The sequence below is a fragment of the Sitophilus oryzae genome, unplaced genomic scaffold (genome assembly GCF_002938485.1).
Source record: "Sitophilus oryzae breed Bouriz unplaced genomic scaffold, Soryzae_2.0 scaffold_111_pilon_pilon, whole genome shotgun sequence".
Taxonomy (NCBI): domain Eukaryota; kingdom Metazoa; phylum Arthropoda; class Insecta; order Coleoptera; family Curculionidae; genus Sitophilus; species Sitophilus oryzae.
The window spans coordinates 5,243,855-5,260,166 of NW_022145749.1; the positions used below are offsets into that span (position 1 = coordinate 5,243,855).

General features: G+C 34.2%; 1 protein-coding gene across 2 annotated transcripts in view; it reads left to right on the forward strand.

Annotated features, from left to right (window-relative positions):
• The window catches only part of LOC115884510 (serine/threonine-protein kinase PITSLRE), a 31,145-nt gene that overhangs the window by 10,692 nt on the left and 4,141 nt on the right, over nt 1-16,312 (forward strand). The window contains exons 4-14 of one of the 2 annotated variants that reach the window (XM_030903115.1): nt 3,525-3,625; nt 3,710-3,727; nt 3,996-4,102; nt 4,158-4,301; nt 4,359-4,492; nt 4,550-4,767; nt 8,147-8,342; nt 8,397-8,580; nt 13,714-13,930; nt 14,013-14,172; nt 14,236-14,349. In XM_030903115.1, coding sequence (XP_030758975.1) covers nt 3,525-3,625; nt 3,710-3,727; nt 3,996-4,102; nt 4,158-4,301; nt 4,359-4,492; nt 4,550-4,767; nt 8,147-8,342; nt 8,397-8,580; nt 13,714-13,930; nt 14,013-14,172; nt 14,236-14,349 — 1,593 coding nt within the window. The remainder of the gene's footprint in view (nt 1-3,524; nt 3,626-3,709; nt 3,728-3,995; nt 4,103-4,157; nt 4,302-4,358; nt 4,493-4,549; nt 4,768-8,146; nt 8,343-8,396; nt 8,581-13,713; nt 13,931-14,012; nt 14,173-14,235; nt 14,350-16,312) is intronic. The other variant, XM_030903119.1, reaches the window with a different exon arrangement.

Sequence of the window (16,312 nt, forward strand, 5' to 3'; positions counted from 1 at the left end):
GCGGAAGTTCACAATGGAACCAGCGGTGGACATCTTGGTGTTACCAAGACACTTGGCAAGCTGCGTGAACGGTTCTACTGGGTGAACTGCAAAGAAGATGTGAGGGCCTGGTGTAAGAAATGTGACATTTGCGCAGCCATTAATGGGCCACAAAAGCGTGGTAAAGCCCCTATGCGCCAGTACAATGTTGGTAGTCCCTTCGAACGAATAGCGATCGACGTGGCTGGTCCTTTCCCGGAGACGAACGATGGCAACAAATACATTGTGGTAGTAATGGATTACTTCAGCAAATGGGTCGAGGCCTACGCGTTGCCAAATCAAGAAGCGTCCACGATTGCTGATGCCCTTGTTAAAGAATGGATCTGCAGGTTTGGTGTTCCCATGGAGCTTCATTCAGATCAGGGAAGAAACTTTGAGTCCAATCTGTTCCAAGGCGTCTGTGAAGTCCTGAACATCCGCAAGACCAGGACGACTGCTCTACATCCACAATCCGATGGGATGGTTGAACGCATGAACAGAACTATCAACCGTTATCTGGCCAAAGTAGTCTCTGACCACCAAAGAGACTGGGACAAATTTCTTCACCTGTTCCTGTTGGCCTACCGTTCATCCGTCCAAGAATCTACAGGGCAAACTCCAGCCAGCATCGTTATGGGACGGGAAGTGCGCCTACCCTGTGATCTGAAATTTGGTTGCCGACCGGGAGAAGAAGTCGCCGGAGAAGATTATGTCCACACACTACGTCAAAGGATGGACGACATTCATCAGAGAGTCCGCCTAAATATTCAAAGTGCTAGTGACCGAATGAAGGAACACTACGACATTCAAGCTGAGCATGGAGGATACCAACCAGGGAAGTTGGTGTGGCTATATAACCCGCAGAGACGTCGTGGGTTATCTCCGAAGCTACAATCCTCGTGGGAAGGGCCATACGAAGTCATGGATAGAATTAATGACGTCGTATACCGTATCAGAAAATTGCCAAAAGGAAAACCGAGGGTAGTCCATTTCAACCGTTTGAGCCCCTACCAAGGCGAAATAGAAGATCGTGCTGGGACCGTGAGAACCTGCAGCTTTGATCCCCCTGATTCGGAGATGTCCTTTGACGATTTCATGGCCCGATACAACAGCAGTGAGAAGGCTCGCTATGGTGTAACCAAAGAAGATCAACGAGACCTCTTTTCCGTGCCTCCTGATTATTCGCTCGCTCATTGTGTGGCTCGAGATTTGCGGATGTCCAGAGGAATCGCTGCGACGTTCAATGAGAAGTTTGGGCGTGTCGGAGAACTACGCCGACAGGATCCAGAGGTTGGAAGCGTCTTGAGGCTAACCGACAATGCACATGGTCAAGCAAGGCACATCTTCTACCTGGTCACCAAGGAATGGTCCCCGAGTAAGCCGACTTATCTCAATCTATGGAAGACCCTGATTGAACTGAGAGAAGCCCTGCTAAACAACAACATTGCACGATTAGCCATTCCGAAGCTGGCGTGTGGACTCGATGGTTTGAGTTGGCGTACAATCCGGAACATGATTGAAGTCTTGTTCAGATTTACGGGAATCGAGATCCTCGTTTGCTGCTACAACCCAAAGCTGAGATCGGGAGAGAAAACTGTAGACTGCTATTTCTACCAGACTTCGCAATGTACCAGGGGCCAGCTTTGCAAATACCTTCATTCACCGTATAATCTCGGGACGAGCATGTGCCTAAGAAGGGGGCAGTGTTGCGAGCCGGTGTGGACTCGACCTAACCTCACAATATGGCCCGCCCTCGGATGACCTTAACATCGCATAGACACCGCAATGATTAATTCGTTCGAGAAGAATAGAGACCCACTAGAATGGACTAGTACATACGAGAACATTCGAAAACCTTCTCTATGCGCCTAACGATCTATGGACTATTCTAGATTTCTTTTACCTGTCGGTATAAAAGCCGGCGGCAGTGGCCTAGAGAGGGCAGTTATAAATATACCAGTGCATTTGACGCGCTAAAATGCAAAATAAATTCTTAGTTATAAATCGTTTGTAAATAGTTCTATAAGTCTTTTATCGTTATTGTTTTTGTTAATTAGTGTTAAATAAATAGTGTTTAAATAAATTGTGACTTTCTATCCACACGGAACCGACGAAAAACGTAACACTATTATGGACAGTATAGGAAGTTACTTGTCTTAGTAAAAGCCTTGGTAAATGCTCTTGGAATTATAAATTACACTGGCTTGAATAAAAAAATATGGAATATTTTTTCTGTTTTGCAGCATTACACAAATGGGAATAAATTTAAACTATAATATAGGTGAGGATAACTAAAAAATATAATCTGTTTCAAGATTTTATATAGAAAAAAAAAACTAAATACCTTTTTGGGGGTTCGTAAGTAAAACTTAAGCTTAGTTTTCTTTACTCTTTCTCTTTACATAGGGCATTGTCTTTGTGGTAAAGACGTTATTCCTTTTTTTGCATAGTTCTTCAATAAAACATTAGATAGTCTGAATAAGATCGATTTAATAGTTTGATGTTTGATGGCCTTTTTGAGGCATATTTAATGCACTTCTTAGTGAGTTAAGAGTAGGAGTGAAATTATCTCTTTTCATAGCTGTCAACCATTTTTTACGAAGCTCGTCATTTTTGGGGTATATAAAAGCAGAAACCTTGGGACCCCCTCTATAATTCCCGTGACAATTTGGAACAGAGCATGTAAAAGGCATGCTACATTAAAATGTTAACCCTTTAATACCTTTGTTTTGATTATTGTAAGTAACCATTATAAAGTACTATGCAGACTGGCGGTGAAGGCTTTTTACTAATTTAGGTGATAAATACTTCTAGTTCTTACCTAAAAATAATTAATAATACAGGAGCAGGTACGACAAGCACAAAAGTTTGAAGTTCCCTATGTGGAATGTCTGGTTTGGATTTTTATTACATTCTTATTTTATCACAATTTTCTGATCACACCATGCACTGAACACTAAAAACTAAACAAACGTGTTGCAGAAGCAGAACAAACTAGAGATAATTAATTATTTCTGGTATGCAAACGGAACGATGGTTAAAGGTAAACAACAGCCTCCGCCGCCATATTTGCCTTGCCCATATGATGTTGATTGGCCTTGAGTGGAGGGGGTAATGAGTCAACTCGCCATTTTTTTTTGATCTTATATTAAGCCTGTTTTACACTGACAATTTATTCATGAATTTCTTCGCGAAGTCTCTTCACGACAAGACTTGATAAATGTAAATTGGCAACTTGTTTCTAAAATAAATTCAAGATCAAATTCATGAATTTCTTGTCGCTATAGGGCAAGTTCTACTTTTCCATCAATTTTTTTGTGAAGTCAGAAGTGCCAACCTACTAACGTGTGTAGTTACATTCAGCATTATTGATTCAATATGTGACACCTTGTTTGTAGAACAAAAGCCAGTGGGGTTGATTTAATTATGTTCTTTTTATAAGTTTAAGAAAGTTGAAAATTATATGTTAGGCTTATACACGTAAAAAAATACTTTTTGTTCTTTAGGATAGAAGAAGTGATACTAGAGATTTACATGAAAGACACGTGAGGTACGAGGAAGAAAAGAGAGACAGAGATAGCAAAGCTTTGGCAGACTTGAGAGAAAGGTTTGTGTCAATTTTTAATTTAGTATTTCTTGTTTTGAAAAAAATTATTTAAATATTATACAGTTTTAATAATTTTTGTTTTAGACTGACATCAGAGTTAGGGTTTGTATTCTTAATATACCGTAAGAAATGGAAAAAAAACGGTTTCAAGTTTGTTTAGAAATGTCGATCGATGACATTCGCCATATTTTAGTGAATGTCATCAAGATATACCGTTTTTTTCGATTACTTGGTTATACTAAATGAAAGTAATTTGATAACATATTGCATTGTTTATTAAAGATATGTATTTTATTTTAAAATACTATTAAAGTATATCATAAATAAGAAAGTACAATATGTTCGAGCAATTATTTTCATTGGTTTTTAGGTTGATTGAGAAAAGGAGAGGTGAAGATGGTTATAAATCTGAAAAAGATAGTAGAAGACATAGAAAGTATAGACATAGAGTTGAAAGTCATGAAGATCCACTTCAAGGTAGAAATTATTAGATATATTATATTATTGTATCTAAAATGTTAGTACATTTTAGGGGAATCTGGTAGTTATGTTAAGGAAATACTAAATATCACTACGGAGGAAAGGAAATATAAAAAAGAAAGAGATCCTGAGAAGGCTTTAACAGAAGAGGAGAAACTTGAACAAGAGCATAGAAAAGAAAAACTTTTAGAAGCTGGTAAAACTTTTATTGTAAAACTCTTAGAACATTTTTATAATAACATTTAACTTTCAGAGCGAGAAATGGCCCGTTTAAAAGAACAGTCAAAAGTCGAACGCGTTCGTAGACATTTGGAAAGAGTAGCCAAACGTAAACAACAAGAAGAAGATAATTACTCAAAAAGACTAAAAGTTGAGGAGTCTGTTCAAGTAACAATTTAAATAACTTTTATATATTTTTTTTTATTTTATTAATTGACTTTTTAGATTGTCACTGTGTCTGATACTTCTGATCAAGAAAACGAATCAGATAATAGTTTATCAGACAAAGAAGATATGGAGAGTGGGGAAAGTAGAAGTCCAAGTCGTAGCAGAAGCCATAGCAAGTCTAGAAGTCGAAGTCCAAGCAAAAGTTCTTCAGGAGAGGAGAGTGCTTATTCAGAGAATAGATCTAGGACAAAATCAAGAAGTCGGAGTCCTAGTAGGTAAGGACATAGTATATCTTCAATTTAGAATCTAAGGTACTTTAGAATCTATTACAATAGTCTAATGTCCATGTAACTTAAGTAATCCTCCTATATAAGCCCACGGCCACACTGAAAGCGGTTTTTGCGTGAAGCGTCTTTTGCGACTAAAACAAAATATCAGGATTATATAAGAGTGGCCCGACCAAAAGCGTGTAGCGTTCGGCGTGTCTCGCACAAGACGCAACTTTAGCGATTTCTAACGTCACAGGCGGACGTAATATTTAATAATACAATAAAAATAAATTAAATAGAATTTAACTATTTTTTTCATTTTAGGGTATTATCTAAAATTCTTAAAAGATTTGAAGGACATGTGTGAAAAAGTGTAGTTTGAAATGTTGAAAAAGTAGTAAATTAAAAAATAGATTTTTATGCGCAAAAAATAGTTTTTTACGTGTAACAAATAGTTTCTTACACGAAAAAAATAGTTTTTTACGGGTAACAGTTTTATTCGCGTAAAATAAAAAAATAATAAAAATTGTTTTTTACGTGTAACAAATGGTTTTTTACATGTAATAATTTTACTCACTTTTACAAAATTTGTATTGCAATATCAATATTTTTGATAAACACGTGGACTGCTCACAAATACACGTCGCGTCACTACGTATTTCTATGCACTTTTGTGTGTCAGGGCCGTCTCGCTAGCTCCTATGTCACGGCCTTGAAATTTCATTTCAAAAAGTTTGATAAATCATGTCCTAAAATTGCGGTAGCTATAATTAGTAATATTTTTAATCTATTATAAAATTATAATTATTATATTATATTATTATAATTATAACACACAAGTAACCACAAAACTACAACATAAAAAATCTAAATACAAATAAACTAAAATTTCTAAAATAAATGGCCAATAGTAATTATTATTTTTACACACACCACTAGCACTAGCAGTAGATTGCGTTTGTCATCGAATATCCAGCCTGCTCAACGATCGATCCGATCATATCTTTCATCTTCGTCTTTTCAACGCTAACCGCGACGATATCGCCTATCTCTTTCTCAAAGGATTGATTGTTGAACGGGCCGGGAGTTCCAAGCCCTTTTTTATTACTAATCGACAGCGTGATAGAAACTGGGGACATGCCGCTTCTTTTGCGTGTTTTTAATATACACAAATCGAAAAAAAAACGCTTCAAATGGTAAAATCGCAAAAAGCGATTGACACGCAATAAAAGCTTTCTGTGTGGCCGTGGACTAAGGGACATAAAAGGCCATTACTACCGCTTTCCCGTTCAAAATATTCTAATAAAGTTGTGATTAGTTTTTTACGGCTATTAAGCTATCTTATATACTTCGCACTAAAAGAGGTTCTAAAAAGAACAATGTTCAACTGCAGGGTCTGCTGGTAAACATTTTCAAGCTTAAATCATCACAACACTATTTATTTAAACCAAAAACTCGTAAAAACAACGTCATACAAAACTAAAGTGTTAAAACGAATGACAATGTCAGGAAATAAATAAACAAATGCGGCAGCTTGACATTTTTTCCAGCAGAGCTATCACCTGAATCCCCAGTGCGAAATTTAAATTCCAGTTCGTCAGCACGGCGCCGAATATGTCCACGGTTGGCAACAATGAATTTAAAAATCGCGCCCTAGATTGCATAACTAAAAGTTTAATTGATATACAGGGTGGTCCGAACTGTATTCCGGAAACTTTGGCAACATATTCTGCAGATAAAAATAAGTAAAAAAGTACGTATAAATTATGTCCTAAAATGCTTAGTTTCGGAGAAAAAAAATAAAAAAAAAATGCTTTATTTAGATTTTTTCCAAATAATTTCTGAAGTAACGTCATTATTTGGATGAAAATTGGTATCTGGGAGTTTTTTGACATGAGAAATTTGATTTTGATGTCAATATGACTCCTACTAGTAGAGGGCGCCACCTACATATTTTTTAACTGGTTTGAAGAGTAATAACTTTTCGTCTGTACCTGTATAAAACTACTGAGTAAAAAAATATACATTTACGATGTTTTTACGTGAAAATGGTCTCTTGGTAAAAGCCGTTACGAGTAATGGATTTCAAGATATTTGGAATAGAAATTATCAATACCTGTGATCATTGACATAAATTATTTATTAAACATGTTGACTAAATAGTTATTAGACTCAAATTATAAATTTGAAATGTTCAACTGAAACTGTTTTATCATCATTTTTTGCAGAAAAATTTATGATTAATTTAAAAACATAAAAGTTTCCCAAATTTATTTTTTCAGTGAAATAACTATCTACTCAATAAGCAGTATTTTCTTGCAGTGCAGTGGCGAAATACCCATAAAGGATTTTTTTTGGAGAGATGAATCCGCCACATAGGTCTAGACATTTTTTATCTACTCAACGCGCTTGTTTATTTTTCGTCAATAATGACATGTATTTACTATTTCCATTCTCAATATCTTAAGAACGGTTGCTCGTAGCGATTTTTAGAAAAAAATATTTTTTACGTAAAAAATCACAGAGATGTATATTTTTTCACTCGGTAGTTTTATACAGGTACGGACAAAAAGTTATTACGCTTCAAAACAGTTAAAACACACCAAGGTGGCGCTCTCGACTAGCAGGAGTCATATTGACATCAAAATCAAATTTCTCATGTCAAAAAACTCCCAGATACCAATTTTCATCCAAATATTGACATTATTTCAGAAATTATTTAGAAAAAATCGAAATAAAAATGAAACTTCTACACCCCGTATATCTGAAACTAAGCATTTTAGGACATAAATTTATACGAACTTTTTTAGTTATGTTCGGACCACCCTGTATATTAACTTTTACCTTCAAAATTTCACTCGATTCGCTAAAAGCATTTGGAGAAAATTATAATAAATCTAAAAAAATACTTTAACCTTCTGTAGCTACGAAACAAATCAGAATCGGACCTATGTTGATATAAAAAATAAATCTTATTTTTACGTGAAGAATCTCCTCACGAGAGATGGCACATGTTTTTTGATGCACCCTGTATAATATTATTTTGAAATTTTGATTATTAGGAAATATCGTCCTATTGCTGCCAAAAGTCACTAACTAATATTTTTCCGAACAACCAAATTCAATCACTAACTATGTTTTGAAGCGGAGAATCTATTGCAAAAGTCATTAACTACGATTTCTGGCTATTTATGTTTTACTTTAATATTGAATAGTTACTAACTATAACATCTTTATGCAATGCAATTCATCTTTAGACGCGTTTTTCTCGGAAGTAATAAAAAGTAAGTTAGTGACTTTTGGCAGCAATGGGACGATATATTGTGTAATGGTTATAATTGCCATTGATTTGCTTGAAGTAATAATTTTAATTGAATTGTTATAGTCAAAGAAGTCAAAGTTCAGACAGATCAAAGTCGCGATCTCCGTCTGAACATCGGGAAGTAGAAGAAGAGATGTTAGAAAATAAAGAGGACAAAGAAGAAAAGAAGGTAGAGAATAAAAACGAGAAAGATGAAAAGGCAGCGGTAACTGTTAATAAAATAAATGAAGATTTGCCACCGTACTTTCCTGCAGTCCAGGTATATTGTAAAAGAATCAAGCTTATAATATGTATCTAATAATGTTCTTTAAAGGGTTGTAGGTCAGTAGAGGAATTTAAATGTCTTAACAAAATAGAAGAAGGGACGTATGGGGTGGTGTATAGAGCAAAGGATAAAAGAACTGATGAGATTGTGGCATTGAAAAGATTGAAAATGGAAAAAGAGAAAGAGGGATTTCCTATAACTTCTTTAAGAGAAATTAATACTTTATTAAAAGGTGAGTTATAATTTAACAAAGTTTAATTGTTAAATAATATATTTTTTTTGACACAACAATAATATATTTTTTTTGACACAACCCATTTAATAATTTTATTAGTGATGGGAAAAACCGATTAATTTCAATAATCGAGTACTCGAGTATCAAGCGATTGCAATAACCGAGTGATCACTCGAGCGATATATCACTCGTATTTAAAAGTACGGTTTTCACCCGTCGCATGTTGTAAGTACTCGTTAACGCCAAGCGCCAAGCAGTAAGTTGCGTGCGCAGGACACATATTCTTTCGGTAACGAACGGCAAGTAGTAAGCAGCGAGCGATTCGCTTGATCGCTCGATTTAGTTTATTACGAAGCATTGTCGATGTAGGTCGTAAAATTTAGTCCCTCAGATACGCAACGGATAAATATACCGAGTGCGTCTCAAAAGTGGCTTACCCCCTATAACTTTTTTATTTTTTCAGATGAAACAACGAGATTTAGTATGTTAGTATATGACATAAATTAGGATTGATTGACATATTCAATTGTTTTTGGTCACTTCCGGTTTCACCGGAAATGACTACAACTTATGATTTTTAAATGGCACCCTCGGTATTTTTTTACTTTATTCGGTAGAAAATGATATTCTGAATAGAATGACATATCACATGTCAACTTTTGACATTTTCGCATATGGTTTATTTGAAATTGTAACATGCGGTTCATAACGACAATTTGACTCGAAGTACCAAATTATTCGTAAAAAAAATCTTGTTCGAAATATGCTAAAAATACCCTGGTTCCATTTGAAAAAAAAATGAGATATGATCAAAAATACGATTTGGGCATCTTTTAACCGGCTAGGACAAGACACTAAAAGCATTAGACGATCAAATCTATTTTTCCAAGGCTCCTTGATTAAAAATTAGTGTTTTTACACAGACATGGCACTCTAGATTGAGATTTAAAATACAATTTGTTTTTGAGCGAATATGTCAAAAGTTGACATATGATACGTCATTCTATTTAGAATGTCATTTTCTATCGGATAAAGTAAAAAATACCGAGGGTACCATTTAAAAATAAAAAATTGTAGTCATTTCCGGTGAAACAGGAAGTGACAGAAAACAATTGAATACATCAATCAATCCTAATTTATGTCATATACTAACATACCAAATCTCATTTTTTTTATCTAAAAAAATAAAAAAGTTATAGGATATATATTGAGACGCACCCGGTATATACGGCGTCGTATAAATTTGCTACCTGCAATGTATGAAGAACATTCGCTCGGCTGTTTATCGAGTATGTCACATTAAAATCGGATTTCAATTTATTTCATTCTAGGATCGCTTGCGTTCGTCGCTTGGTACTCGTCACTTGCATCGCTCGTTCATAATCGAGCGATGTCGGTTATTTCAATAATTGAGTACTCGAGCGAATTTTCGCTCGAGTTATCCCATCACTAAATTTTATAATCTACTTTAGATAAAAATTCGAAAGTATTGGGTTAAGGTTTAGGTATAAGCTTTGAATAAAAAGATTAAGAAATTATTATAAATTTAGGTATTTGTGCATCTAGAGAAGGAATTGACATTATGCGCCCCCTCATTGACAGTCCTTTTTGACGTTTCATTTAACTCATTTCAATTTGATTTGCTGCTTTGCTGGATTTTTCTGAACTAATTTTATGTTATTTATTATTTATTCTAAAATTGGTTTTCTTCAAAAGTAATAAATATAGAAGAAGATATTGTGTGTCAGAACTTGAAGTAACAGTGACATTATTACATATTACCGAAAAAGACTGTTAATTAGTTAGTTGTTTAGCGTGCAGTAAATGATTGGTCAACAATGGAGAGAAATAGTGGAATATCTTTTCACTGATAAGTTACTATACCATCCTGGACACTTTATCTACGCCGTCGAGGTAAACATAAATGACCGGTTGACAGACAGAGAGACAAAATAAAAAGCGACATACAGTGTTGTCGGTTTTTAAGTCGGTGTGTAGGAAAAAAAACTATTTTAAAAACTAAATATAATCTATTACAGCTGTAGTAAGCTAAATATAATCTCTATTACAGCTGTAGAGTAAAATGAGCAACTAATTGTGAAAAATAAGTTCCAACCCTAGATGTAACATTTTTCGTGATTGCCTAAGCTCCTTGCTTAATCTTTTTATTCAAAGAGTCTAGGTGTACGGTTCATATCAAATAAACTTTTAGTTACGTCATCGAGGGCGCGATTTTTAAATTAGTAATTGTTACCAATGTTACCAACTATGGACATGTTCGGCACCGTGCTGACTAAGTGGAATTTATATTTCCCGCTGGGGATTCAGGTGCCCGCTCTGCTGTAAATAATGTCAAGTTGCCGCGCATATTTATTTATTTTCTGACATTGTCATTCGTTTTGACACTTTTGTTTTTTTTTATTATGAGTTTCTGGTTTAAATGTAATAATGTGTTGTAAGACTTTAAGCTCAAACATTTTTAGTATAGTCTGTCCAACGACAAGATCCTTGACAGTGATAGATGTGTCTGTCATTTTAATTTCAAAGTAGTTTATTTTATTTTACAAAGAAATAAGTTGGTACAACTGGAACGCATAGCGGAAATTAATATATTCAAAAATTTGACTGATAAGGGATTACATCAAAATATTGTGAAAAAAACTGTATACAACTGAAAAAATGTAATCAAGTTGTTTTATTAAAATAACGGTACGTGTTAATACAAAACAAACAAGAACAAAACACCACATACTTACCAAAAAAATATCGTATGGTATGGTAATGATGAGCTGCCTCCCTCACTGTGGTAGCTCTATGGCTCTGCTTCCTATGAAGGTGCAATTTGCCAGTGCATTAGTTTTGATTGCAGACCGTCTAACTTCTCGTCTCAGAGTTTGGTGGGGTGCCGACCCGAAAACTCTCCTAGTAATCTACAACGGCATTGTAAAATCGCACCTAGACTTTGGTTCCATTTTCATTAAACCAACAAGTAAAACCGGCCTAGAGAAGATAGACAAAAAACAATTTCAATCCCTGAGAACTATTCTGGGATACATGAAATCTACCCCTACATGGGCGTTATTGACAGAGGCAAAAGAACAATCAATGAACTATAGAAGAAAAAATATTTCCGTAAAATTTCTCCTAAAAATCTACTCCCATAATGACCACCCATTAACAACACTCTTAAAAAACATCAGGAAATCAGTTGCAAAAAATGCAAACTCTGGAGAAACAAGGAGACGCCTTATCTAGTCACTGCTCTAGGCTACCTAGACAAATACTCTAACAAAATATACAAAAGTGACAGGGTACGAAATGCAACTACAACATCAGACAAAAATGATAAAGGTGATCGATCTGAATCTGGAAAAAAGCCAAGTTTCTAACAAAAACTTATTCTACGAAATCACCCAAAATATAAGATCTATTCACACATTCATATATACAGATGCCTCCAAGGGTAAAAACAGCGCGGACTACGGAGTCTATTGTAACAATCCCCTTATCAACTATACAGAAATACTACTAGAGGAAGTAACAATTTGCACACCAAAAAAATATAAAAAAGAGCTATTTCTTACAGCGCTTTCAGATGAAGCGGAGCGTCCACGACTTCGAGCAAGTACCATGAGTTTATATGAACAATTTCACATGGGCGCGTATGCTTCGTCCGTCGGCTATCTTGAAAAAACACGACGGACGGTCCGTCGCGGACGGTCCGCTCCATCTGAAAGCGCTGTTTACTTTCAAGCTTCAAGAAACTTCCCGCATTTATTATATTTATCAATATAACTTATGTACAAATACAAATTTATAATATTCCGCAGGAATAAATAAAACAAACTATTTTATTAATAATAACACTTACCAAATTTTATACCTTAAAGGTTGATTAATTAACTTTAATCCTAATTTTTTTAAACCAGTACCTTTTTGACATTATTTTTCTGCAGCAATCCATTATTTACCTATCATGTGATGTCGATATTTTACAGCTACTCCAGTAGTATATGTTTAGTACGACCCTTGTCCATATACGAGATGCACTTATCTACGACGAGATGGTATACAAACTTTACTGATGGTAACTTTATTGGTGTATAAGACTTCCTGCCTGGGCAGCTAGTATTAACTATAAACTGTGCTCTGGGTCTACAGTTAATTTTCCCTCGATTTTTCCCCCACTTGACTTCGAAAGACACAAAACACACGTAATAACACGAATCAAAATGCATCATCTTCCAAAACGCAGATATTTGACATAAGTTGCCACAAAGTTATAACCTATAATTTGGCAAGACTTTGACAAGCCCCAAAAATCTAAAGGCGAGTTCATACGCATCGGCGTCCGTTTGTCGTTCATCGTTCCGTCAAACCAATAAAATGGAAATACGATCCGTCATTTTTGAAATAAACCAATAAAACTGGTTAAAAACAACAAGAGACGATGAATGACGGATTTATATTTAAACCCATCCATAGTTAACTTAAAAAATATTAGAAACTTTTTATAGTAAAATAAATTGGTATAGGTCATCTGCTTTTCTTCTGTCATCGTTTGTCGAAATCTTACCTGAGAAAAAAAAACAGAGTATAGCATATCTTGCACTCAAACATTGTTCTTTTTAGAACCTCTTTTAGTGCGAAGTGTACAAGATAGCTTAATAGCCGTAAAAAACTCATCGCAACTTTATTAGAATATTTTGAACGGGAAAGCGGTAGTAATGGCCCTTTTTGTCCCTTAAGTGCTGTTAAGAAGGTGAGTTTTGTTGATGTAAATAATAACTGTTTATATATTTATAATTAATTTATTTTTGTGTCCTAAAATATTTTGAGTTTAAAAGTGGGCAACGCTGTGCTTGTCAAACTTAAGCAGGTAACTAAAAGTTTATTTGGTATGAACTGTACTTTATTACTTGTTAGTTATGGAGAAAAAGTGACAATGGCAAAGTGGACATTATTTTCATCTCCTGTTTTAGCTAACGTATTTTTTTTCAGTAGTATCTGCACACTATTAAACCAAATTGTTTAAATTATATTTATTAAGATTTGTACTTAGTAAAAACATAAGCATTGTTAGCTACTGTAGTGTATATTCTTTCAAACACTTTTTTTCCTTTTTCTTAGGTCAGCATGCCAATATTGTCACTGTGAGGGAGATAGTGGTTGGGAGTAATATGGATAAAATTTTTATAGTCATGGATTATGTTGAGCATGATTTAAAATCCCTAATGGAGACTATGCGCCATAAAAAACAAACATTTATGCCTGGTGAAATAAAGTGTCTGTTAAAACAGTTACTACAAGCCGTAGCCCATTTGCATGACAATTGGATTTTGCACAGGTACTTTTTTATGTGATTTTTATTTTATTTGGCTATATGAATCTGCCTTTAGGTGTTTAAATTACCTAATTTAAATTTTCAGAGATCTAAAAACGTCAAATTTGTTGTTGTCTCATAAAGGAATACTGAAGGTTGGAGATTTTGGTTTAGCCAGAGAATATGGGTCCCCTTTAAAAGCTTACACTCCTGTTGTAGTAACACAATGGTATAGAGCTCCAGAACTACTTTTATGTACAAAAGAGGTAGGGACATATTTATTTATATACTAGTCGTTCTAAAACCGTGATCTTTATTTATTCTTTTAGTATTCCACGCCAATAGACATGTGGTCAGTTGGATGCATTTTCGCAGAGCTACTCTTGATGAACCCAGTTTTTCCAGGAAAATCAGATGTGGACCAATTGAATAGAATTTTTAAGGTATTATTTTTTGTGTGGCATCAATTAAAATAGAGATGAACACAATATTTTCTGTTGTCTAAATACTAACTTTTAAATGTATGTGGAAATTTACCATTCTCTTATTATACAGAGCCTATATATAGCGATATAATATATTGTCATTTTTATCCTTTGTGACCACTTGGCCATTTTTGGTAATTGGTTAAAGCAGAATTTTAGTTGGGTTAGTGACATTGACAAGTTCTTGACAGTAACAGTTAATGGTGAGTTATTGTTGGTTCTGGTTAATATGTATTAAAAAAATTACTATTAAAAATTAAGTATTAAACCAAAAAAAGAAACTGTTTATATATTTTATATTAGAGTTTAAATCCTATTACTAACAGTTATTACTTTTACTGTCACAAATGTCGTCTTTACAAATAATTAGCTTGAATTGAAATGATATTTATACAGGATGTTCCAGAAATAAGTGCAAGTATTTTAAGGGGTGGTAGATCTGGCCAAAAGAAACATATTTTCTCTTTGCCGTTTTTAAAATAATGTGATAATAACCGAGTTATTTAACTTTGAAAATTTAAATAGATAATGGCAACATTTTGAGAGCCGCCGGCAGCAATCGATAATCTGTCGCAAATATCAAGCAATTACCAGAATCTCAACTTGTTCGACGCCCAGTGGTGACACATCGACTAGAAAGATTTAAAAACGACTTGGAAATTCAGATTAAAAGTAAAAATCTTACCTTACATTAGAAAACGGGACTCTGGTAGATAGCAGATTAATGTATTTAGGTTAGAGCGTCGTTTTATCGCTTTACTTAAAACCGCAACTCTACACTTAATAACACTTCATTTCACTGCGATTCTTGACAGCACTACACTACACTTACACGTGTATTTGGCAGAAAATACATTCATATGCCATCTGAATTATTTAGGATTATTTTTAACATAAATTCATGATAAATTCATCAGGGACGTGCATATAGGTTATCACTGGAATATTTAAAAGAAAAATCATGTGCGCTACCGATTTTTTTTCTTTTGATGTCAAAATTATGTGGGTCGTTTAATGCCAATTAAAAGTTAACTCTTGATATTTTGTTTGCCTCCTTGATGATATAAACGCAAATTTATTAATTTGCCTTCATCCAAGTCTAATATCAACCTTTAAAAAAATTTAGTATCATTAACTTGCAAAAGTTTTAAATAAGTACTCATTGATTCCTCATCAAAAAATATGAAAAAAGTTCCTATAAACATGAGTATGGAAATGCATAGTTTTGGAGTTACAGGATGTTAAAACTTTTTAAAATTAGTTTTTTTGTAATTATCTTAAATACCGTTATTTTTTTGATTTATTATAATTTTATTCCAAGTACTTTTAGCGTTTCGAATGAAATTTTGGGGATAAAAATTACTATAAATGCGACATAAATATAAAGAAAAAATATTAAGATTTTAACACCCTGTATCTACGAAACAAAGCAGAATCGGACCTATGAAAATAAATATTATTTTTACGTGAGGAATCTCCCCACGAGAGATGGCACATGTTTTACGGAACACCCTTTATACAAATTTCCAGTGAACTGAACAAGCAGCACTCAAAAGTTTTTTAATATTTTTTGGAAAATGTCAAGAAAAATATAAAATTTTCAACATTTTTTTTTCACAAAAAAACCTCATAGGCGTGTTTCTGGGGTCGAAGTTATTACCAGTTAAAATACTTGCGCTTATTTCTGAGACACTTCTACAGCGCTTCATTTTTATTCAATAATATGATCATAAATACATGTAAGTCTATTAATTATTAGTGAGAGACAAGACGATTTTGACAGACAACCAAAAAAGAGAAAATATATTCCGCATTTGACTTAAGGCCGTTTTACAGTTCGCAATTTTACTCACATGCAAGAAAAGTTGCAGCAATTTTTCCTAGAACGCGTACGCATTCTGGCATATTTGATAAGTTGCGG